The sequence below is a fragment of the Oncorhynchus nerka genome, linkage group LG3, assembly GCF_034236695.1.
Source record: "Oncorhynchus nerka isolate Pitt River linkage group LG3, Oner_Uvic_2.0, whole genome shotgun sequence".
Classification (NCBI taxonomy): Eukaryota; Metazoa; Chordata; class Actinopteri; order Salmoniformes; family Salmonidae; genus Oncorhynchus; species Oncorhynchus nerka.
Window position 1 is genome coordinate 81,393,652 of NC_088398.1, and position 25,837 is coordinate 81,419,488.

A 25,837-nucleotide genomic window follows, 5' to 3' on the forward strand; every position below is an offset into this window, starting at 1 on the left:
CACTACTGTATATAGCCTCTCTACTGTATATAGCCTCTCTACTGTATATAGCCTCTCTACTGTATATAGCCTCACTACTGTATATAGCCTCTCTACTGTATATAGCCTCACTACTGTATATAGCCTCTCTACTGTATATAGCCTCACTACTGTATATAGCCTCTCTACTGTATAAAGCCTCTCTAGTGTTATTTTTCACTGTCTTTTTACTGTTGTTTTATTTATTTACTTACCTATTGTTCACCTAATGCCTTTTTGCACTGTAGGTTAGAGCCTGTAAGTAAGCATGTCACCCTAAGTTTCTACACCTGTTGTATTCAGCATTTCACCCTAAGTTCAACACCTGTTGTATTCAGCATTTCACCCTAAGTTCAACACCTGTTGTATTCAGCATTTCACCCTAAGTTCAACACCTGTTGTATTCAGCATTTCACCCTAAGTTCAACACCTGTTGTATTCAGCATTTCACCCTAAGTTCAACACCTGTTGTATTCAGCATTTCACCCTAAGTTCAACACCTGTTGTATTCAGCATTTCACCCTAAGTTCAACACCTGTTGTATTCAGCATTTCACCCTAAGTTCAACACCTGTTGTATTCAGCATTTCACCCTAAGTTCAACACCTGTTGTATTCAGCATTTCACCCTAAGTTCAACACCTGTTGTATTCGGCGCACGTGATAAATACACTTTGATTTGATCATTTTCACATTGCCGCTGGAAAAATATTGTGAAGACCTGACAACAACAAAACAAAGTGCTATATAATCTATCATAGATATATGACTGTGATACGTGGTTGTGTCTCCTCGATGAATGCTCTTTACTGGAAGTATCCCTGGTTACGAGCGTCTGCTAAATGACTACAACTTAAATTATATAGAGATGCAGATCCTTGTTGACCTTGTAGTCTGGACCGTCCACAGCAAACGTAGACCTGCCACACAACCAAACACAACCAAAATAGATGAGTCTGAGAGGGACATAAGGATCAGTATGAGAGAGACATGTAGATCAGTATGAGAGAGACATGTAGATCAGTATGAGAGAGACAGAGAGACATGTAGATCAGTATGAGAGAGACAGAGAGACATGTAGATCAGTATGAGAGAGACAGAGAGACATGTAGATCAGTCAGAGAGAGACAGAGAGACATGTAGATCAGTCAGAGAGAGACAGAGAGACATGTAGATCAGTATGAGAGGGACAGAGAGACATGTAGATCAGTATGAGAGAGACAGAGAGACATGTAGATCAGTATGAGAGAGACAGAGAGACATGTAGATCAGTATGAGAGAGACAGAGAGACATGTAGATCAGTATGAGAGAGACAGAGAGACATGTAGATCAGTATGAGAGGGACAGAGAGACATGTAGATCAGTATGAGAGGGACAGAGAGACATGTAGATCAGTCAGAGAGAGACATGTAGATCAGTATGAGAGAGACAGAGAGACATGTAGATCAGTCAGAGAGAGACAGAGAGACATGTAGATCAGTATGAGAGGGACAGAGAGACATGTAGATCAGTATGAGAGAGACAGAGAGACATGTAGATCAGTATGAGAGAGACAGAGAGACATGTAGATCAGTATGAGAGAGACAGAGAGACATGTAGATCAGTATGAGAGAGACAGAGAGACATGTAGATCAGTATGAGAGGGACAGAGAGACATGTAGATCAGTATGAGAGGGACAGAGAGACATGTAGATCAGTCAGAGAGAGACATGTAGATCAGTATGAGAGAGACAGAGAGACATGTAGATCAGTATGAGAGAGACAGAGAGACATGTAGATCAGTCAGAGAGAGACAGAGAGACATGTAGATCAGTCAGAGAGAGACAGAGAGACATGTAGATCAGTCAGAGAGAGACAGAGATACATGTAGATCAGTATGAGAGAGACAGAGGGACATACGGATCAGTATGAGAGAGACAGAGAGACAAATAGTAGATAATAGTTGATTGAGTCCTTCGGTATGTGAGACACCATGAACGATATTTTAACGGGAAAATGTTCAGTTCAGACGATAAGAAAGTGACCGCTCCGCTGAGGGGCGGGGCTGGAGAAATGTGGACAGAGCTTCAGACACAGCGACTAATCATCTATGTGATCAAAATGATAGTTTTAACTGTGATGTGGGGCTAGACATTGTTTGTTTACAAAACAATGAATTGAAGAAAGCTTTAATAAATTGCTACCTTTTAAAAGCTGTCCCAGCTACAGGCTGTTGTCTGCCTCCCAAAGCCCCCTGGGAAGCTGATGGTGTCATGGTTGTAGATGTAGACGGTCAGTTTGGCCAGATCAGCGACTTGCCCCAAGCGATGGTCAGTTTGGCTAAATCTGTTACGTTGCCCCTAGTGATGGTCAGTTTGGCCAAATCTGTGACGTTGCCCCTAGCGATGGTCAGTTTGGCTAAATCTGTGACGTTGCGCCTAGCGATGGTCAGTTTGGCCAGATCTGTGACGTTGCCCCTAGCGATGGTCAGTTTGGCTAAATCTGTTACGTTGCCCCTAGCGATGGTCAGTTTGGCCAAATCTGTGACGTTGCGCCTAGCGATGGTCAGTTTGGCCAGATCTGTGACGTTGCCCCTGGCGATGGTCAGTTTGGCTAAATCTGTTACGTTGCCCCTAGCGATGGTCAGTTTGGCCAAATCTGTGACGTTGCGCCTAGCGATGGTCAGTTTGGCCAGATCTGTGACGTTGCCCCTAGCGATGGTCAGTTTGGCCAAATCTGTTACGTTGCCCCTAGCGATGGTCAGTTTGGCCAAATCTGTGACGTTGCCCCTAGCGATAGTCAGTTTGGCCAGATCTGTGACGTTGCCCCTAGCGATGGTCAGTTTGGCCGAATCTGTGACGTTGCCCCTAGCGATGGTCAGTTTGGCCAGATCTGTGACGTTGCCCCTAACGATACGTGCAGACTCTGACAGGACATTCCTGGACTCGTTCTCAACTGGCGCTCTCTTCCCGTGGGTGATGACATACGTCCATCTGGGACACATCAGGGGTGTACATCTATACCTCTGCCTTCTGGCTTGTAGAGGTCGTGAAAAAGGAAACGTTCTTGAATCAAAAACTGATTTCTGCCCGACATAGAATTCAATGCAATTCAACGTCAGGTTTCCAGGCAACTGCTTGTAGACAAATGCACTAGACAGCAGAAAGTGCACAACAAATGTGTCAGCTCATGTGGCAGGTTTCATGCAGTCGTGCAGAGATAACTAGCTATGCCAAATGCAGTCGTGCAGGGATAACTAGCTATGCCAAATGCAGTCGTGCAGGGATAACTAGCTATGCCAAACGTGAAATTATTTTAGCTAGCTATGCCAAATGCAGTCGTGCAGATATAACTAGCTATGCCAAATGCAGTCGTGCAGAGATAACTAGCTATGCCAAATGCAGTCGTGCAGAGATAACTAGCTATGCCAAATGCAGTCGTGCAGAGATAACTAGCTATGCCAAATGCAGTCGTGCAGGGATAACTAGCTATGCCAAACGTGAAATTATTTTAGCTAGCTATGCCAAATGCAGTCGTGCAGGGATAACTAGCTATGCCAAATGCAGTCATGCAGGGATAACTAGCTATGCCAAACGTGAAATTATTTTAGCTAGCTATGCCAAATGCAGTCGTGCAGGGATAACTAGCTATGCCAAATGCAGTCGTGCAGGGATAACTAGCTATCATGCAATGAAAATACAACAAGATGTTTTGCGTCTGTCAAATGTTATTAGTAACCTGACGGTGAATCGTTTATTTTCTTTCACGTGAATTTAGATTTCACCTGGAAAATCTTTCAACTAGTTTGATAGTTATCGTAATGTTTGAAAAGTGCTTGTATTAGCTCTCATATCTGGTCCTCTCGACATAAACCAAATAAAAAATGAACAGCATATAGCCGTAATTACGGTATATTCTTATTTGCTGATTGTCCGTCTATCAATGATTTCACAAGGCTACAGCACCCCCATGTGGCCCAGTGATGACAACGCATACAATAATTGACCTTGGGCAAAATTTACACAGACTCCCCATGTCAATAGACCCCCCCCCCCCCCACACAAAAACAATCAGACATAAAAAGTGATGGATCATTTGACACCTATATAATTCTACTAATATCGTGAATCTTTACGACAATCTTTCATATGAATCAATCTCAACAAGAGTGTGAAAATAGAGATAAACAGAAATAGAAACCAGTCAAATTAGTTTTGTTGGGTGTTTATTATAGAACAACACCATAGAACATTAATCAGAAAGATTCTACGCCCTCGATAACTTTCCATGTCAACCTTTTGGGACGGGACCATAACAAAACGAAACCGGCTCATAGGGGGAAAACTGCTGCACATTAAAAGAGGGACAATAGACAATGGCAATGTATGTTGGAGGTAAAGAGACAGTTGATATATCAGTTTAAAGGAAGAGGAGAATGACATCATAATGACTATAGTGACGTGGTGGATGAACCACTTGGTTGTTGTTGTTGTAGATAAATTGATTCTGTCTACTTTCTCAGCCTCTAGTGGTCACAGCCAAACAGCTCCAGGGCTGTCTTGTGCTCCTCGGGAATAGCCTTGGCCATCAGCATGACCTTGACGCTCTGAAAGTGGAAGTAGTGGTTTCCCTTGAACAGCTTCACGCCCTCTGGGCCGCACATCGCAGCGTCCACCTTGTTGAAGAGTGTGAAGGAGCCTTCTTTAACTGGAACAGGTGGGGAGGCCTTCAGGTCAACATCGTAGACTGTCTGACCTGGGATGGGGGGGGAGAAGCTCAATCAATGCATCCGTCTCTCATTTATGCCCATCTCTGAGTGACACACGTTTACGGGGAGTACCTGTCAGTGGGACTATGTCTCCACCTGTTGGCCTTCGTTTGTATTGCACCGTGAGTCCATGTTGATTTGTTGCGTTTGAACATGGCTGAAGTGATTTGCCCATATAGTTGATAATGTAGGTGACTATCGGTCACACGGTTACCTTTAATGACGTGAGCGATGTGGTGGTCCTGACACACGAAGGCAGCGTCGATAGGGCCCTCCACTCCCAGCACCTCCTTCAAGGGTTTGGGGTACCCGTCCAGGTGGGTGTGGGGCTCCCCAACTTTGTAAACGTACACCTTGTCATCCTGCACACAATGAGAGAAGTGTTGGTTTATGATTTGATTTGATCTAGTGATTTTATTTGACAGCTTAAAGGAAATGATGTATTGACCTAATTGTATTATCTCTTGACTAGTTTTAAAATGTGTACATTGGTGCAATACATTACATAGATACAGACATAATTAACCATCACCCACAACTAAAGTACTGGGGCTTGATTGAACCGGAGTTACCTCTCATTCAGAAAATCTGTTATTTAACTGGGGCTTGATTGAACCGGAGTTACCTCTCATTCAGAAAATCTGTTATTTAACTGGGGCTTGATTGAACAACCTCTCATTCAGAAAATCTGTTATTTAACTGGGGCTTGATTGAACCGGAGTTACCTCTCATTCAGAAAATCTGTTATTTAACTGGGGCTTGATTGAACCGGAGTTACCTCTCATTCAGAAAATCTGTTATTTAACTGGGGCTTGATTGAACCGGAGTTACCTCTCATTCAGAAAATCTGTTATTTAACTGGGGCTTGATTGAGTTACCTCTCATTCAGAAAATCTGTTATTTAACTGGGGCTTGATTGAACCGGAGTTACCTCTCATTCAGAAAATCTGTTATTTAACTGGGGCTTGATTGAACCGGAGTTACCTCTCATTCAGAAAATCTGTTATTTAACTGGGGCTTGATTGAACCGGAGTTACCTCTCATTCAGAAAATCTGTTATTTAACTGGGGCTTGATTGAACCAGTTACCTCTCATTCATAAAACCTGGCGATGCTCAATGTCAAAATGCATGTCAATAAATCACTGGGGTTAGAGCGGGAGCTCATCCAGGGTCTTGTTACGAGTCTGGCTAACAAATCCCTTCTCCTGACCTCTTCCTGACCTCTTCCTGACCCTGACCTCTTCCTGACCTCTTCTTGTCTGCCTTCTTCTGTCCAAGGTGTGTGTGTGTGTGTGCGTGTGTCTGCAGCAAACGACAGTAGCTTACCTTGACCATGTAGAGGTGGTTTTCATAGGAGAAGGTGGCATCCACCTCGCTGTGCAGCTCCTTGAAGTCGCTCTCGATGGTGTCGGCTGCCCACGTGTCATTGCCAGCATCTTGCTCCAGGAAGTGGTGGCCTAAAGGTCAAGGGTCGGGAGGAGAGGTTAGTAGGAGAGAAATAAGAGGAACATATTATTCATAAAAAAAATATTTAAAAAAAACACAAACAGCAAAACGCTCGATGAGCAGGATGTCCCTTCAGGATGTCCCTTCAGGATGTCCCTTCAGGATGTCGTATCGATCCCTTCAGGATGTCGTATCGTATCGATCCCTTCAGGATGTCGTATCGATCCCTTCAGGATGTCGCTCGATGTAATGAGCAGGATGTCCCTTCAGGATGTCGTATCGATCCCTTCAGGATGTCGCTCGATGTAATGAGCAGGATGTCCCTTCAGGATGTCGTATCGATCCCTTCAGGATGTCGCTCGATGTAATGAGCAGGATGTCCCTTCAGGATGTCGTATCGATGTAATGAGCAGGATGTCCCTTCAGGATGTCGTATCGATCCCTTCAGGATGTCGTATCGATCCCTTCAGGATGTCGTATCGATCCCTTCAGGATGTCGTATCGTATCCCTTCAGGATGTCGTATCGTATCCCTTCAGGATGTCGTATCGTATCCCTTCAGGATGTCGTATCGTATCGATCCCTTCAGGATGTCGTATCGTGTCCCTTCAGGATGTCGTATCGATCCCTTCAGGATGTCGTATCGATCCCTTCAGGATGTCGTATCGTATCGATCCCTTCAGGATGTCGTATCGATCCCTTCAGGATGTCGTATCGTGTCCCTTCAGGATGTCGTATCGTGTCCCTTCAGGATGTCGTATCGATCCCTTCAGGATGTCGTATCGATCCCTTCAGGATGTCGTATCGTGTCCCTTCAGGATGTCGTATCGATCCCTTCAGGATGTCGTATCGATCCCTTCAGGATGTCGTATCGATCCCTTCAGGATGTCGTATCGATCCCTTCAGGATGTCGTATCGATCCCTTCAAGATGTCGTATCGATCCCTTCAGGATGTCGTATCGATCCCTTCAGGATGTCGTATCGATCCCTTCAGGATGTCGTATCGATCCCTTCAGGATGTCGTATCGATCCCTTCAGGATGTCGTATCGTGTCCCTTCAGGATGTCGTATCGATCCCTTCAGGATGTCGTATCGATCCCTTCAGGATGTCGTATCAATCCCTTCAGGATGTCGTATCGATCCCTTCAGGATGTCGTATCGTGTCCCTTCAGGATGTCGTATCGATCCCTTCAGGATGTCGTATCGATCCCTTCAGGATGTCGTATCGATCCCTTCAGGATGTCGTATCGATCCCTTCAGGATGTCGTATCGATCCCTTCAGGATGTCGTATCGTATCGATCCCTTCAGGATGTCGTATCGATCCCTTCAGGATGTCGTATCGTGTCCCTTCAGGATGTCGTATCGTGTCCCTTCAGGATGTCGTATCGATCCCTTCAGGATGTCGTATCGTGTCCCTTCAGGATGTCGTATCGTGTCCCTTCAGGATGTCGTATCGTATCGATCCCTTCAGGATGTCGTATCGTATCGATCCCTTCAGGATGTCGTATCGTATCGATCCCTTCAGGATGTCGTATCGATCCCTTCAGGATGTCGTATCGTATCGATCCCTTCAGGATGTCGTATCGTATCGATCCCTTCAGGATGTCGTATCGTATCCCTTCAGGATGTCGTATCGATCCCTTCAGGATGTCGTATCGTGTCCCTTCAGGATGTCGTATCGTATCGATCCCTTCAGGATGTCGTATCGTATCGATCCCTTCAGGATGTCGTATCGTATCGATCCCTTCAGGATGTCGTATCGTGTCCCTTCAGGATGTCGTATCGATCCCTTCAGGATGTCGTATCGATCCCTTCAGGATGTCGTATCGATCCCTTCAGGATGTCGTATCGATCCCTTCAGGATGTCGTATCGTATCGATCCCTTCAGGATGTCGTATCGATCCCTTCAGGATGTCGTATCGTGTCCCTTCAGGATGTCGTATCGATCCCTTCAGGATGTCGTATCGTGTCCCTTCAGGATGTCGTATCGTATCGATCCCTTCAGGATGTCGTGTCGATCCCTTCAGGATGTCGTATCGATCCCTTCAGGATGTCGATCCCTTCAGGATGTCGTATCGATCCCTTCAGGATGTCGTATCGATCCCTTCAGGATGTCGTATCGTATCGATCCCTTCAGGATGTCGTGTCGATCCCTTCAGGATGTCGTATCGATCCCTTCAGGATGTCGTATCGTATCGATCCCTTCAGGATGTCGTATCGTATCGATCCCTTCAGGATGTCGTATCGTATCGATCCCTTCAGGATGTCGTATCGATCCCTTCAGGATGTCGTATCGATCCCTTCAGGATGTCGTGTCGATCCCTTCAGGATGTCGTATCGTATCGATCCCTTCAGGATGTCGTATCGATCCCTTCAGGATGTCGTGTCGATCCCTTCAGGATGTCGTATCGTGTCCCTTCAGGATGTCGTATCGATCCCTTCAGGATGTCGTATCGATCCCTTCAGGATGTCGTATCGATCCCTTCAGGATGTCGTATCGTATCGATCCCTTCAGGATGTCGTATCGTGTCCCTTCAGGATGTCGTATCGATCCCTTCAGGATGTCGTATCGATCCCTTCAGGATGTCGTATCGTGTCCCTTCAGGATGTCGTATCGTGTCCCTTCAGGATGTCGTATCGATCCCTTCAGGATGTCGTATCGATCCCTTCAGGATGTCGTATCGTGTCCCTTCAGGATGTCGTATCGATCCCTTCAGGATGTCGTATCGTGTCGATCCCTTCAGGATGTCGTATCGATCCCTTCAGGATGTCGTATCGATCCCTTCAGGATGTCGTATCGTGTCGATCCCTTCAGGATGTCGTGTCGATCCCTTCAGGATGTCGTATCGTGTCGATCCCTTCAGGATGTCGTATCGTGTCGATCCCTTCAGGATGTCGTATCGATCCCTTCAGGATGTCGTATCGATCCCTTCAGGATGTCGTATCGATCCCTTCAGGATGTCGTATCGTATCGATCCCTTCAGGATGTCTTATCGTGTCGATCCCTTCAGGATGTCGTATCGTATCGATCCATTCAGGATGTCGTATCGATCCCTTCAGGATGTCGTATCGTGTCGATCCCTTCAGGATGTCGTATCGTATCGATCCCTTCAGGATGTCGTATCGATCCCTTCAGGATGTCGTGTCGATCCATTCAGGATGTCGTATCGATCCCTTCAGGATGTCGTATCGTATCGATCCCTTCAGGATGTCGTATCGTGTCGATCCCTTCAGGATGTCGTATCGATCCCTTCAGGATGTCGTATCGTATCGATCCCTTCAGGATGTCGTATCGATCCCTTCAGGATGTCGTGTCGATCCCTTCAGGATGTCGTATCGATCCCTTCAGGATGTCGTATCGTATCGATCCCTTCAGGATGTCGTATCGTGTCGATCCCTTCAGGATGTCGTATCGTGTCGATCCCTTCAGGATGTCGTATCGTATCGATCCCTTCAGGATGTCGTATCGTATCGATCCCTTCAGGATGTCGTATCGTATCGATCCCTTCAGGATGTCGTATCGTATCGATCCATTCAGGATGTCGTATCGATCCCTTCAGGATGTCGTATCGTATCGATCCATTCAGGATGTCGTATCGAGCCATTCAGGATGTCGTATCGATCCCTTCAGGATGTCGTGTCGATCCCTTCAGGATGTCGTGTCGTATCGATCCCTTCAGGATGTCGTATCGTATCGATCCATTCAGGATGTCGTATCGATCCCTTCAGGATGTCGTGTCGATCCCTTCAGGATGTCGTATCGTATCGATCCCTTCAGGATGTCGTATCGTATCGATCCCTTCAGGATGTCGTATCGTATCGATCCCTTCAGGATGTCGTATCGATCCCTTCAGGATGTCGTATCGATCCCTTCAGGATGTCGTATCGATCCCTTCAGGATGTCGTGTCGATCCCTTCAGGATGTCGTATCGATCCATTCAGGATGTCGTATCGTATCGATCCATTCAGGATGTCGTATCGATCCCTTCAGGATGTCGTGTCGATCCCTTCAGGATGTCGTATCGATCCCTTCAGGATGTCGTATCGATCCCTTCAGGATGTCGTATCGATCCCTTCAGGATGTCGTATCGATCCCTTCAGGATGTCGTATCGTATCGATCCCTTCAGGATGTCGTATCGTATCGATCCCTTCAGGATGTCGTATCGATCCCTTCAGGATGTCGTATCGATCCCTTCAGGATGTCGTATCGATCCCTTCAGGATGTCGTATCGATCCCTTCAGGATGTCGTATCGTATCGATCCCTTCAGGATGTCGTATCGATCCCTTCAGGATGTCGTATCGATCCCTTCAGGATGTCGTATCGATCCCTTCAGGATGTCGTAGCGATCCCTTCAGGATGTCGTAGCGATCCCTTCAGGATGTCGTAGCGATTTGTTTGTGATAGTTGCTTTGTTTTGCTGCAGCGATTCTGACATTTTGTATAGAAATCTGTGAAGATTGATTGGACCATTTTATCAGTAAAAGTGTGATGATTGGTTTGAAGTGCGGTGATGTCACTGTTTTATGTGGTAATATTGCAGTAATTTGACTGTTTTATGCGGTAGTATTGCAGTAATTTGACTGTTTTATGTGGTAATATTGCAGTAATTTGACTGTTTTATGTGGTAATATTGCAGTAATTTGACTGTTTTATGTGGTAATATTGCAGTAATTTGACTGTTTTATGTGGTAATATTGCAGTAATTTGACTGTTTTATGTGGTAATATTGCAGTAATTTGACTGTTTTATGTGGTAATATTGCAGTAATTTGACAGTTTTATGTGGTAATATTGCAGTAATTTGACTGTTTTCTGTGGTAATATTGCAGTAATTTGACTGTTTTCTGTGGTAATATTGCAGTAATTTGACTGTTTTCTGTGGTAATATTGCAGTAATTTGACTGTTTTCTGTGGTAATATTGCAGTAATTTGACTGTTTTCTGTGGTAATATTGCAGTAATTTGACTGTTTTATGTGGTAATATTATTGCAGTAATTTGACTGTTTTATGTGGTAATATTGCAGTAATTTGACTGTTTTCTGTGGTAATATTGCAGTAATTTGACTGTTTTCTGTGGTAATATTGCAGTAATTTGACTGTTTTCTGTGGTAATATTGCAGTAATTTGACTGTTTTCTGTGGTAATATTGCAGTAATTTGACTGTTTTCTGTGGTAATATTGCAGTAATTTGACTGTTTTCTGTGGTAATATTGCAGTAATTTGACTGTTTTATGTGGTAATATTGCAGTAATTTGACTGTTTTCTGTGGTAATATTGCAGTAATTTGACTGTTTTCTGTGGTAATATTGCAGTAATTTGACTGTTTTCTGTGGTAATATTGCAGTAATTTGACTGTTTTCTGTGGTAATATTGCAGTAATTTGACTGTTTTCTGTGGTAATATTGCAGTAATTTGACTGTTTTATGTGGTAATATTGCAGTAATTTGACTGTTTTATGTGGTAATATTGCAGTAATTTGACTGTTTTATGTGGTAATATTGCAGTAATTTGACTGTTTTCTGTGGTAATATTGCAGTAATTTGACTGTTTTCTGTGGTAATATTGCAGTAATTTGACTGTTTTATGTGGTAATATTGCAGTAATTTGACTGTTTTATGTGGTAATATTGCAGTAATTTGACTGTTTTATGTGGTAATATTGCAGTAATTTGACTGTTTTCTGTGGTAATATTGCAGTAATTTGACTGTTTTATGTGGTAATATTGCAGTAATTTGACTGTAATTTGCAGTAATTTGACTGTTTTATGTGGTAATATTGCAGTAATTTGACTGTTTTATGTGGTAATATTGCAGTAATTTGACTGTTTTATGTGGTAATATTGCAGTAATTTGACTGTTTTATGTGGTAATATTGCAGTAATTTGACTGTTTTATGTGGTAATATTGCAGTAATTTGACCGTTTTATGTGGTTAAGACATCCAGCTACAGTAAGTAACAGTGGTCTGACCTCTGAAGGCGTAGATGTTTCCGGCGTCGTCAGAGGTGATGGCGTCCAGGTGCACACGGCTGCACCGCTCTCTCTCGATGTGGTCTGTGGTTTCTCCTGCAGCAGAGACACAATACTGGAGCGTGAGCTGTTTGTGTTAGATATTATTCCTTCTCAGGTTTGGTGTGATGAGGAGACTACAATCTCTCTCTCTCTCGTTATCGCTCACACTCTCCCCCTCTCGCTCTCTATCTCTTCCCCCTTCTCTCTCTCCCCCTCTACCTCTCTCTCTCTCTCTTCCCCCTCTCTCTCCCTCTCTCTCCCCCTCTATCCCCCCCTCTCTCTCTCTCTCTCTCCCCCTCTCTCCCTCTCTCTTCCTCTCTGTCTCTCTCCCACCTTCTCTCTCTCTCGCTCTCTGTGCCCCCTCTCTTTCACCCCTTCTCTCTCTCTTAATCTCTCTCTCCCTCTCCACCTCTCTCTCCCTCTCTCTTCCCCCTTCTCTCTCTCCCTCTCTCCCTCTTTCTCTCTCGCTCTTTCCCCCTTTCTCCCTCTCTCTCTCTCGCTCTTTCCCCCTTTCTCCCTCTCTCTCTCTCCCTCTCCACCCTCTCTCTCCCTCTCTCTCGCTCTCTCTCCCTCTCTCTCCCTCTCTTTCCCCCTTCTCTCTCTCCCTCTCTTTTGCCCTCTTTCTCTCTCGCTCTTTCCCCCTTTCTCCCTCTCTCTCTCTCTCTCTTTCCCCCTCTCTCTTCCCCCTTCTCTCTCTCTCTCGCCCTCTCGCTCCCTCTCTCCCTCTCTCTCCCTCTCGCCCTTTTTCTCTCTCTCTCGCTCTTTCCCCCCTCTCTCTCTCTCAAACATAAAATCTTGCTATTGTCTTTAGTCTCTCACCGAACTTGGAGCACTTCATGAAGTAATCGCGTGCCTCCTTGGGGTATCTCCCGTGCACCTCCCCTGTCTTAGGGTCGAACTTGGAGAACTGGTGTCCATGGAAACAGTAGTAATGCTCCATGAAACGGAATGCACTGGTGCAGTTGGGCATTCCCTCAAACTTTTTCTCCTCCACCTTCTTCGTCTTCACATTGTAGTGGTAGATTTCATCACCTGGGAATAAATGATATGGACAGTTTTACCGCAAGCAGCTGCTGAGCCAGATAAACTGTAGCCAGTGTTACAGACTGCTTCACCTCTATCTACAGACTGCTGTGCGACCAACAGAGCAAGACGAGATGTCGCCAGCTCTCCAGCCTGCTTCACCTCTATCTACAGACTGCCGTGCGACCAACAGAGCAAGTCGAGATGTCACCAGCTCTCCAGCCTGCTTCTCTATCTACAGACTGCCGTGCGACCAACAGAGCAAGTCGAGATGTCGCCAGCTCTCCAGCCTGCTTCACCTCTATCTACAGACTGCCGTGCGACCAACAGAGCAAGTCGAGATGTCGCCAGCTCTCCAGCCTGCTTCTCCTCTATCTACAGACTGCCGTGCGACCAACAGAGCAAGTCGAGATGTCGCCAGCCTGCTTCACCTCTATCTACAGACTGCCGTGCGACCAACAGAGCAGCTCTCCAGTCGAGATGTCGCCAGCTCTCCAGCCTGCTTCGCCTCTATCTACAGACTGCCGTGCGACCAACAGAGCAAGTCGAGATGTCGCCAGCTCTCCAGCCTGCTTCTCCTCTATCTACAGACTGCCGTGCGACCAACAGAGCAAGTCGAGATGTCGCCAGCCTGCTTCACCTCTATCTACAGACTGCCGTGCGACCAACAGAGCAAGTCGAGATGTCGCCAGCTCTCCAGCCTGCTTCGCCTCTATCTACAGACTGCCGTGCGACCAACAGAGCAAGTCGAGATGTCGCCAGCTCTCCAGCCTGCTTCACCTCTATCTACAGACTGCCGTGCGACCAACAGAGCAAGTCGAGATGTCGCCAGCTCTCCAGCCTGCTTCTCCTCTATCTATAGACTGCCGTGCGACCAACAGAGCAAGTCGAGATGTCGCCAGCCTGCTTCACCTCTATCTACAGACTGCCGTGCGACCAACAGAGCAAGTCGAGATGTCGCCAGCTCTCCAGCCTGCTTCGCCTCTATCTACAGACTGCCATGCGACAAACAGAGCAAGTCGAGATGTCGCTCCAGCCTGCTTCACCTCTATCAACAGACTGCCGTGCGACCAACAGAGCAAGTCGAGATGTCGCCAGCTCTCCAGCCTGCTTCTCCTCTATCTACAGACTGCCGCAAGTCGAGATGTCGCCAGCTCTCCAGCCTGACCAACAGAGCAAGTCGAGATGTCGCCAGCGCTCCAGCCTGCTTCGCCTCTATCTACAGACTGCCGTGCGACCAACAGAGCAAGTCGAGATGTCGCCAGCGCTCCAGCCTGCTTCGCCTCTATCTACAGACTGCCGTGCGACCAACAGAGCAAGTCGAGATGTCGCCAGCTCTCCAGCCTGCTTCGCCTCTATCTACAGACTGCCGTGCGACCAACAGAGCAAGTCGAGATGTCGCCAGCGCTCCAGCCTGCTTCGCCTCTATCTACAGACTGCCATGCGACAAACAGAGCAAGTCGAGATGTCGCTCCAGACTGCTTCACCTCTATCAACAGACTGCCGTGCGACCAACAGAGCAAGTCGAGATGTCGCCAGCTCTCCAGCCTGCTTCTCCTCTATCTACAGACTGCCGTGCGACCAACAGAGCAAGTCGAGATGTCGCCAGCGCTCCAGCCTGCTTCGCCTCTATCTACAGACTGCCGTGCGACCAACAGAGCAAGTCGAGATGTCGCCAGCCTGCTTCACCTCTATCTACAGACTGCCGTGCGACCAACAGAGCAAGTCGAGATGTCGCCAGCGCTCCAGCCTGCTTCACCTCTATCTACAGACTGCCGTGCGACCAACAGAGCAAGTCGAGATGTCGCCAGCGCTCCAGCCTGCTTCGCCTCTATCTACAGACTGCCATGCGACAAACAGAGCAAGTCGAGATGTCGCCAGCTCTCCAGCCTGCTTCGCCTCTATCTACAGACTGCCGTGCGACCAACAGAGCAAGTCGAGATGACGCCAACTCTCCAGCCTGCTTCGCCTCTATCTACAGACTGCCGTGCGACCAACAGAGCAAGTCGAGATGTCGCCAGCTCTCCAGCCTGCTTCTCCTCTATCTACAGACTGCCGTGCGACCAACAGAGCAAGTCGAGATGTCGCCAGCCTGCTTCACCTCTATCTACAGACTGCCGTGCGACCAACAGAGCAAGTCGAGATGTCGCCAGCGCTCCAGCCTGCTTCACCTCTATCTACAGACTGCCAGCCAGACCTGCAGCCATCGGTGCCCAAGCCAGCACCTCAAACGACACTCCAGCTAGTGTCGCTCTTGGACCAGCCATCACCGGACTCAACTCCGATGCTGGTCTTGTACTTGCAGATCTGCTCGGGCGTGGACTTGACACCACCAGATTCAGTGCCAGATCCTGGATCCACAGGCCTCGACCGGATCTGGGCCTACTGGAAATGACCAGTAGGAGAACAGTAGTGTCCAGAACACATGTTTATTGCCACACTCATGACAGGCACACGCAGCAAACAGGAAGTGAACCTGATAGTGTATAGTGGTAGTGTATAGTGGTAGTGTATAGTGGTAGTGTATAGTGGTAGTGTATAGTGGTAGTGTATAGTGGTAGTGTACAGTGGTAGTGTATAGTGGTAGTGTATAGTGGTAGTGTATAGTGGTAGTGTATAGTGGTAGTGTATAGTGGTAGTGTATAGTGATAGTGTATAGTGGTAGTGTATAGTGGTAGTGTATAGTGGTAGTGTATAGTGGTAGTGTATAGTGGTAGTGTATAGTGGTAGTGTACAGTGGTAGTGTAATGGAACAGAAGAAACAGGTAATATACTGTATATTACCACAGAGTATCAGCAGTGTTGGCTATACACTAGTACTATAGTGATATATACAAAGCAGCAATGGTATAGCAATGGGCTAGCAGACAGTAGTAATAGATATAGTAGCATTGACGGTGCTAATAGTATTGACTGGTAATAAGCATACAGTGACACATAGGGATCACCCTGTACTCTAAACCGACATCTCTATCGGCAACCACCACACGGTGGCCATCTTTTTTCAGAGCCTTTATAATACCTTGTAATCTTCCATAGGTTTTTTGGGGGGGGAGAGTTTCACAGAATATGGAGATATCGACTCACCCTTGAAGAAGATGACGGCGTCTTCCTCACAGTCGGGAGCGGGACACACCACAGCAGCATCCAGGTGGTCAGGGATACCAGGGAACACCTCAGAGATGTCCTTGGGGAAGCCTGTCTCCAGTTGGTGTTTGTAGAAGCTGAAGACTTTGGTGTCCTGCACCAGAGCAACACAGGACAGAGGTCAGAGGTCAGCCACCTCAGTTAGTGAGCTAATAAATAAAAGTGGATTTAGGCCCTGGCTTCTTTAGTGAATAATATGAATAATATGAAATATATATCTAGTCAGAACAACTCATCCTCTACTCATCCTCTACTCAGAGAATCTAATCCTCTACTCAGAGCAACTCATCCTCTATATCCTCCTTTACTCATCCTCTACTCAGAGAAACTCATCCTCTACTCAGAGAAACTCATTCTCTACTCAGAGCAACTCACCCTCTACTCATCCTCTACTCAGAGCAACTCATCCTCTAATCATCCTCTACTCATCCTTTACTCATCCTCTACTCAGAGAAACTCATCCTCTACTCAGAGAAACTCATCCTGTACTCATCCTCTAGTCAGATAAACATATCCTCTACTCAGAGCAACTCATCCTCTAGCCATCCTCTACTCAGAACAACTCACCCTCTACTCATCCTCTAATCATCCTCTACTCAGACTAACGCATCCTCTTCTCAGAGAAACATATCATCTACTCAGAGAAACTCATCCTCTACTCATCCTCTACTCAGAGAAAGTCGTCCTCTACTGAGAGCGACAATATAACTTTTATGAGTCCTTGTTGGAGGGGAATTTGAAATGTTCATTATAACTTTCATGAACATGTATGAGTTCTTTAGAGGAACATTAGAACATGTATGTGTTCTTTAGAACAACATTAGAACATGTATGTGTTCTTTAGAACAACATTAGAACATGTATGAGTTCTTTAGAGCAACATTAGAACATGATGTGTTCTTTAGAACAACATTAGAACATGTATGAGTTCTTTAGAGCAACATTAGAACATGTATGAGTTCTTTAGAGCAACATTAGAACATGTATGAATTCTTTACAACAACATTAGAACATGTATGAGTTCTTTACAACAACATTAGAACATGTATGAGTTCTTTAGAACAACATTAGAACATGTATGTGTTCTTTAGAACAACATTAGAACATGTATGAGTTCTTTAGAACAACATTAGAACATGTATGAGTTCTTTAGAACAACATTAGAACATGTATGAGTTCTTTAGAACAACATTAGAACATGTATGAGTTCTTTAGAACAACATTAGAACATGTATGAGTTCTTTAGAACAACATTAGAACATGTATGAGTTCTTTAGAACAACATTAGAACATGTATGAGTTCTTTAGAACAACATTAGAACATGTATGAGTTCTTTAGAACAACATTAGAACATGTATGAGTTCTTTAGAACAACATTAGAACATGTATGAGTTCTTTAGAACAACATTAGAACATGTATGAGTTCTTTAGAACAACATTAGAACATGTATGAGTTCTTTAGAACAACATTAGAACATGTATGAGTTCTTCAGAACAACATTAGAACTTTTATGAGTTCTTTAGAACAACATTAGAACTTTTATGAGTTATTGTAGGAGGGATGCAGTATATATGGACTGTACCAAGTGTTTCTATGGTATGCAGTATATATGGACTGTACCAAGTGTTTCTAAGGGATGCAGTATATATGGACTGTACCAAGTGTTGTTAAGGTATGCAGTATATATGGACTGTACCAAGTGTTTCTCAGGGATGCAGTATATATGGACTGTACCAAGTGTTTCTAAGGGATGCAGTATATATGGACTGTACCAGGTGTTGTTAAGGTATGCAGTATATATGGACTGTACCAAGTGTTTCTCAGGGATGCAGTATATATGGACTGTACCAAGTGTTGTTAAGGTATGCAGTATATATGGACTGTACCAGGTGTTGTTAAGGTATGCAGTATATATGGACTGTACCAAGTGTTTCTCAGGGATGCAGTATATATGGACTGTACCAAGTGTTTCTAAGGGATGCAGTATATATGGACTGTACCAGGTGTTGTTAAGGTATGGACTGTACCAGGTGTTGGTAAGGTATGGACTGTACCAGGTGTTGGTAAGGTATGGACTGTACCAGGTGTTGGTAAGGTATGGACTGTACCAGGTGTTGTTAAGGTATGGCCTGTACCAGGTGTTGGTAAGGTATGGACTGTACCAGGTGTTGGTAAGGTATGGACTGTACCAGGTGTTGTTAAGGTATGGACTGTACCAGGTGTTGTTAAGGTATGGACTGTACCAGGTGGTGTTAAGGTATGGACTGTACCAGGTGGTGTTAAGGTATGGACTGTACCAGGTGTTGGTAAGGTATGGACTGTACCAGGTGTTGTTAAGGTATGGACTGTACCAGGTGTTGGTAAGGTATGGACTGTACCAGGTGTTGGTAAGGTATGGACTGTACCAGGTGTTGTTAAGGTATGGACTGTACCAGGTGGTGTTAAGGTATGGACTGTACCAGGTGGTGTTAAGGTATGGACTGTACCAGGTGTTGGTAAGGTATGGACTGTACCAGGTAGTGTTAAGGTATGGACTGGACCAGGTGTTGTTAAGGTATGGACTGTACCAGCATGAAGAAGATGTGGTCATGCTCAGTGGGTTTGTCTGGAAAGTGCATGAGGAAGGCAGCGTCCACGTGCCCCAGATGGTGATGGTCGTCCAGCTCAGCGAATGATTGGTTGGAGAGCTCAGCTTTACCATGGAAACCCTTGAACACATGGCCACCTGGTAGGGAACACATTAGGTCAGCCACCATGGGAACAGAGAAAAGGACATTCCACAGAGCCAAACCCTAGTTTCCTCAACTTGCTTACAAAACTGATTCAGTATGCATTAATAGCTAGACAATGTGGATTGGACACCCCTTGGAGTCTGGTTCCTCTGTAGGTTTCTTCCTATGTTCCTGCCTTCTAGGGAGTATCTCCTAGCCACTATGATTCTGCATTACTTCCTCTCTGGGGTTTTAGCCTGGGTATCTGTAAAGCACTTTGTGACAACTGAAAAAGGGCTTTATAAAATACATTTTATAAAGCCTACTGCTGAAGAGCACCTGTCCGATGACAGAAAGCACATGACTTGTGACCAGAGTATTTGAGCAGAGTTGAGCGGTTGGAAATCCTGCTCATCAATCATGGAGAGGTGCTTGAATCCAGTTCTCCATGTCCTTTCCGCAACAACAACAAAACAACGCTGCTACAAATTCACTCCATTCATTAGAAATGAATGACTACCTGCACTAACCAATTTGTTTTTTTTAAAAGTATTTAAAACAAACCATATGAATTTTAAAGAAAAGTATTATGAATTAACAGGAAAAGGTGATTGTAAGAAGCCAAAATAATTTCAAATAGGTTACAGGCCATATTGAACAGCATATAAACACTCTGAATTAGGTCAGGAGCCAGACAGGGTGCCCAAGAAGGAATGAAAATGAATTATTTTAGGCTATGTTATTTAAATTATTTCAAGGCTGTAGCCTACAAAGAAATACATTGTGAAGCATTTGCGAGTGTCGACACAATAGACTGGTAGGTGTACCACAATAGACTGGTAGGGCCACAATAGACTGGTAGGTGTACCACAATAGACTGGTAGGGCCACAATAGACTGGTAGGTGTACCACAATAGACTGGTAGGGCCACAATAGACTGGTAGGTGTACCACAATAGACTGGTAGGGCCACAATAGACTGGTAGGGCCACAATAGACTGGTAGGTGTACCACAATAGACTGGTAGGGCCACAATAGACTGGTAGGGCCACAATAGACTGGTAGGTGTACCACAATAGACTGGTAGGGCCACAATAGACTGGTAGGTGTACTACAATAGACTGGTAGGGCCACAATAGACTGGTAGGTGTACCACAATAGACTGGTAGGTGTACCACAATAGACTGGTAGGGCCACAATAGACTGGTAGGGCCACAATAGACTGGTAGGGCCACAATAGACTGGTAGGGCCACAATAGACTGGTAGGGACACAATAGACTGGTAGGTGTACCACAATAGACTGGTAGGTACACAATAGACTGGTAGGTACACAATAGACTGGTAGGTACACAATAGACTGGTAGGTGTGCCACAATAGACTGGTAGGTGTACCACAATAGACTGGTAGGTGTACCACAATAGACTGGTAGGGCCACAATAGACTGGCAGGTGTACCACAATAGACTGGTAGGGACACAATATACTGGTAGGGCCACAATAGACTGGTAGGTGTACCACAATAGACTGGTAGGGACACAATATACTGGTAGGGCCACAATAGACTGGTAGGTGTACCACAATAGACTGGTAGGTGTACCACAATAGACTGGTAGGGCCACAATAGACTGGTAGGTGTACCACAATAGACTGGTAGGGACACAATATACTGGTAGGGCCACAATAGACTGGTAGGTGTACCACAATAGACTGGTAGGTGTACCACAATAGACTGGTAGGTGTACCACAATAGACTGGTAGGTGTACCACAATAGACTGGTAGGTGTACCACAATAGACTGGTAGGGCCACAATAGACTGGTAGGTGTACCACAATAGACTGGTAGGGCCACAATAGACTGGTAGGTGTACCACAATAGACTGGTAGGGACAAAAAGCTCTCAGCATTTAAACAACATTTCGTTGTATTAAATCATTATAGTCTATAAATTGCGCATATAGGCTCTGACTTACTTAGACTGAAATACAAATTAAATGAAAAATGACTTATTAGTGCCTTTTGAATTCATTTTTATAAACAGGAGTCTGGCCAGTCTGGGGTTTCAGGCTCATGTGATGTTACCTGGAGAGCAGGTGGTCAGCGGGGAATCTCCTCTCCACACTTACAGAGCCACTGGGGATGATAAACATCATTTTGGACAGTCTTGCCAGGCTAGGCAGAGATGCAGTATTTTTTTTAATTTTTTTTTTATGTTTCTATAGGTACACTTAAACGTTTTTAGCCAAAAGAATCCAATCAAAACGGAAAGCTCCATGAACGTGGGAATATGCCAGGACTATATTGTGTCAAAATCATGTATGGCCTTTTGTATAGATACTAGATCAAAATAGAACAAAACGTTTAAAAGATCAGATTTTTTTGTTTATAAATACTTTGCTACAATGACACACTTACCTACTCACCTCATTCCTTTATTTTACCTCATTCCTTTATGTTTATTCCTTTACGTATCGTAAATACATCACTATACTTCTGGTATAAGTGTGATTTCAGCTTCGTCAATGATTCTTTAGGACCTTTCATGTAGCCAGCGTGTAACAACTGTCATATCCTGCGACTAAAATATCCCGCGCGTAACAATGACGTCAGGTCGGTAACCTAACAGTTTAGCATCGTACCAGCAGGTGGCAATCAAGCCTTTACACATAACAGTGGACATCTAGATCACCACACTCCCTCGTCTTTGTAAGGCTTCGAACACACCGACAGTGTCAATGTGTGTCAAAATAGGACGCAGCATCACCTGGATATGTGTGCAAAAAAAGGTTTTAACGTTCACCTCCCGCTACCAGTTCTGTCCAGCCGTCACACACATACAGTTTGACACATACGTTTCATAAATCCAATGTGTTTTATTTATTTATTTTACCTTTATTTAAATAGGCAAGTCAGTTAAGAACAAATTCTTATTTTCAATGACGGCCTAGAAACAGTGGGTTAACTGCCTGTTCAGGGGGAAGAACAACAGAGGGTTTGAACTTGCAACCTTCCGGTTACTAGTCCAATGCTCTAACCACTAGGCTACCCCGCCGCCGTGTATGCACCACACCCACCACCCCAACTGCCTCTGCAATGCAATGCTGCAAGGCAGACGTAGCGTTTCATTGGAAATTAACGTAATTAATATGCATACGTATATACTGTACTCTATATCATCTACTGCACCCTTATGTAATACATGTACCACTAGCCACTTTAACTATGCCACTTTGTTTACATACTCATCTCATATGTATATACTGTACTCGATACCATCTACTGTATGCTGCTCTGTACCATCACTCATTCATATATCCTTATGTACATATTCTTTATCCCCTTACACTGTGTATAAGGAAGTAGTTTTGGAATTGTTAGTTAGATTACTTGTTGGTTATTACTGCATTGTCGGAACTAGAAGTACAAGTATTTCACTACACTCGCATTAACATCTGCTAACCATGTGTATGTGACAAATACAATTTGATTTGATTTGATTTGATTTATATAGCTACTGACCCTGGAACTGTCCCTGTAAATAGCTACTGACCCTGGAACTTACCCAGGAACTGTCCCTGTATATAGCTACTGACCCTGGAACTTACCCAGGAACTGTCCCTGTATATAGCTACTGACCCAGGAACTGTCCCTGTATATAGCTACTGACCCAGGAACTGTACCTGTATATAGCTACTGACCCAGGAACTGTCCCTGTATATAACTACTGACCCAGGAACTGTCCCTGTATATAACTACTGACCCAGGAACTGTCCCTGTATATAGCTACTGAGTGTAAATCAGTGTAAATCACCTTGATTTAGCACCTGTGTATTTGTATGAGTTTCTTTATTAAAATAATGAGAGAATTCGTATGACAGTAGCTAAAGCAAGGGAGCTATGAGCAGCATACAAGTAGACCACAGATGCATGCTGGGACGGGGATGCCCTGAGCTCCTGTGGAGCGAAACCAGAGGGTCCGAGAAGGCAGAGGTTTGTGAATCTCGCTCAATGCTCAGCTTCTCCAGCTCCCCTCACATACTCTGTTGCTCAATGCTTAGCTTCTCCAGCTCCCCTCACATACTCTGTTGCTCAATGCTTAGCTTCTCCAGCTCCCCTCACATACTCTGTTGCTCAATGCTTAGCTTCTCCAACTCCCCTCACATACTCTGTTGCTCAATGCTCAGCTTCTCCAGCTCCCCTCACATACTCTGTCGCTCAATGCTCAGCTTCTCCAGCTCCGCTCACACACTCTGCTCGTGACCAACGGCTAAATGAGTGACAGTTGGTTCTAGCAGGACGAGGAGTCGTCTCTGTCCATGACTCACCCTTGAAGAAGTAAGGGATTCCTTCCTCAGTCACAGCAACAGCATCCATCTCAATCCCCTGGCAGCGGTCGAGCAAAACACCCGCGTGATCTCCATGGTCGTGTTCCTCATGTCCCTCGCCTTCTGAGAAAGCCATAGGATTAAATCAAATATTACTGTTTCATCCCACACACAGTCACCGGAGTAGATTTAGGGTGATTTTATTAAGACAAGCCCAAATGGAATTTTTTTCCAATAAAGTAAATTAGCTAGTAAAAATACCATTTTGTTTGAAGTATGTGCTAGTTCTCAAAGTGCCTTTGACCATTAATCTGCCTGGTCACTAGGCAGGGGGGAACAGGGGGGTGATGGAGGGTGGGGGGGGGGACTTGGCAAACACCCCTTAAGTAGACCGAAACGGTGAAACATTTGTTCCCTTTTTTGCATCCCTTCCTCTACAATCTCTGCTTGTTACTAAAGTTCAATCAGAAAGGCTGGTCTGAATGGATTGTCATTTCATTCGTCTAGTAACTCTGTAAATCACATCGCTTCCTGTCTCACTCGTTTAGCATAGCAGGTGGTAATATGGTCGTGTTTATAACGATATCTCGTCACAATAACAGGTGTTTATATAGTAGTGTTTTTAATGATACCACATCAGCATAGTTAGCCAACCAGGCCAAAGACCCCACAGAGACAACAATACTCCTTAAGAATGGAATGGTCTACCGTGTCATCAGCATAGTTAGCCAACCAGGCCAAAGACCCCACAGAGACAACAATACTCCTTAAGAATGGAATGGTCTACCGTGTCATCAGCATAGTTAGCCAACCAGACCAAAGACCCCACAGAGACAACAATACTCCTTAAGAATGGAATGGTCTACCGTGTCATCAGCATAGTTAGCCAACCAGGCCAAAGACCCCACAGAGACAACAATACTCCTTAAGAATGGAATGGTCTACCGTGTCAAAAGCTTTGGACAAGTCAACAACAACAACATAGCTTAGAAGGTGACATCATTTAGGACACTTAGTAATCTAAGGACACTGGTTAGGTCTCTGTCCAAGGACACTTAGTAATCTATGGACACTGGTTAGGTCTCTATCTAAGGACACTGGTTAGGTCCCTGTCTAAGGACACTTAGTAATCTCAGGACACTGGTTAGGTCTCTGTCCAAGGACACTTAGTAATCTCAGGACACTGGTTAGGTCCCTGTCTAAGGACACTTAGTAATCTAAGGACACTGGTTAGGTCCCTGTCTAAGGACACTGGTTAGGTCTCTGTCTAAGGACACTGGTTAGGTCTCTATCTAAGGACACTTAGTAATCTCAGGACACTGGTTAGGTCCCTGTCTAAGGACACTGGTTAGGTCTCTATCTAAGGACACTTAGTAATCTCAGGACACTGGTTAGGTCCCTGTCTAAGGACACTTAGTAATCTCAGGACACTGGTTAGGTCCCTGTCTAAGGACACTTAGTAATCTAAGGACACTGGTTAGGTCCCTGTCTAAGGACACTGGTTAGGTCTCTGTCTAAGGACACTGGTTAGGTCTCTATCTAAGGACACTTAGTAATCTAAGGACACTGGTTAGCTCCCTGTCTAAGGACACTTAGTAATCTAAGGACACTGGTTAGGTCTCTGTCTAAGGACACTTAGTAATCTATGGACACTGGTTAGGTCCCTGTCTAAGGACACTTAGTAATCTCAGGACACTGGTTAGGTCCCTGTCTAAGGACACTGGTTAGGTCTCTGTCCAAGGACACTTAGTAATCTAAGGACACTGGTTAGGTCCCTGTCTAAGGACACTTAGTAATCTAAGGACACTGGTTAGGTCCCTGTCTAAGGACACTGGTTAGGTCTCTGCCCAAGGACACTTAGTAATCTAAGGACACTGGTTAGGTCCCTGTCTAAGGACACTGGTTAGGTCTCTGTCTAAGGACACTTAGTAATCTAAGGACACTGGTTAGGTCCCTGTCTAAGGACACTGGTTAGGTCTCTGTCTAAGGACACTTAGTAATCTCAGGACACTGGTTAGGTCCCTGGGTTTTACAACATCATGTGACATGCCTGGTACTTTCTTTAAAGCTTTTTTTTCAGTTTTCTTTTCATGTCACATGGTCCAGCACCATCCTCAGACAATCACTTTCATTTTTGGTGTAAATCTAATTTCTGGATAAGGTTTAAAATACAGAATGAAATCTTATGTCACATGATAGCGAAAAACACAGGGCCCCTCATACCCTCTCCTGACACTCACCTCCCCTTGATGTCCAGCATGGTGGTGGGCATGGCTGAGAGCCAGCACCAGGCACAGACACAGTGTCTGGGAGAGCAGATTCATGGTGTCCTTCAGGTCCAGGAGTAAGTTCTGGGTAAAGGTGCCTGGTCTGCGGCTGGACGGGTCTTTTATCTCTGAGCCAGGGCTG

The 25,837-nt window shown here is 45.1% G+C and overlaps 1 protein-coding gene across 2 annotated transcripts; it reads right to left on the minus strand.

Annotated features, from left to right (window-relative positions):
• Positions 1 to 4,204: 4,204 nt before the first annotated feature.
• On the minus strand, positions 4,205 to 25,837 carry LOC115127605 (hemopexin-like). Of its 2 annotated transcripts, XM_065016091.1 has the most exons (9): positions 25,665 to 25,837; positions 23,429 to 23,548; positions 18,963 to 19,120; positions 16,334 to 16,487; positions 13,043 to 13,255; positions 12,182 to 12,277; positions 6,092 to 6,222; positions 4,979 to 5,126; positions 4,205 to 4,751 (listed from the first exon to the last, which is right to left on the minus strand). In XM_065016091.1, exons 1-9 carry the CDS (start codon positions 25,750 to 25,752, stop codon positions 4,522 to 4,524), a joined length of 1,338 nt encoding a protein of 445 aa, XP_064872163.1. In that variant the 5' UTR covers positions 25,753 to 25,837; the 3' UTR covers positions 4,205 to 4,521. The 2 variants fall into 2 exon arrangements, with proteins under 2 accessions (XP_064872163.1, XP_064872162.1); XM_065016090.1 differs by lacking the exon at positions 25,665 to 25,837 and having other exon boundaries at positions 23,429 to 23,581.

Excerpts from the sequence above, each read along its gene's own strand:
- LOC115127605 (XM_065016091.1), bottom strand. The coding sequence starts at position 25,752 with ATGAATCTGCTCTCCCAGACACTGTGTCTGTGCCTGGTGCTGGCTCTC. Across the intron at positions 19,121-23,428 it reads AATCCCTTACTTCTTCAAGG|GTGGCCATGTGTTCAAGGGT; the intron begins GTGAGTCATGGA and ends GTTCCCTACCAG. Across the intron at positions 12,278-13,042 it reads CATGAAGTGCTCCAAGTTCG|GAGAAACCACAGACCACATC; the intron begins GTGAGAGACTAA and ends TCTCTGCTGCAG.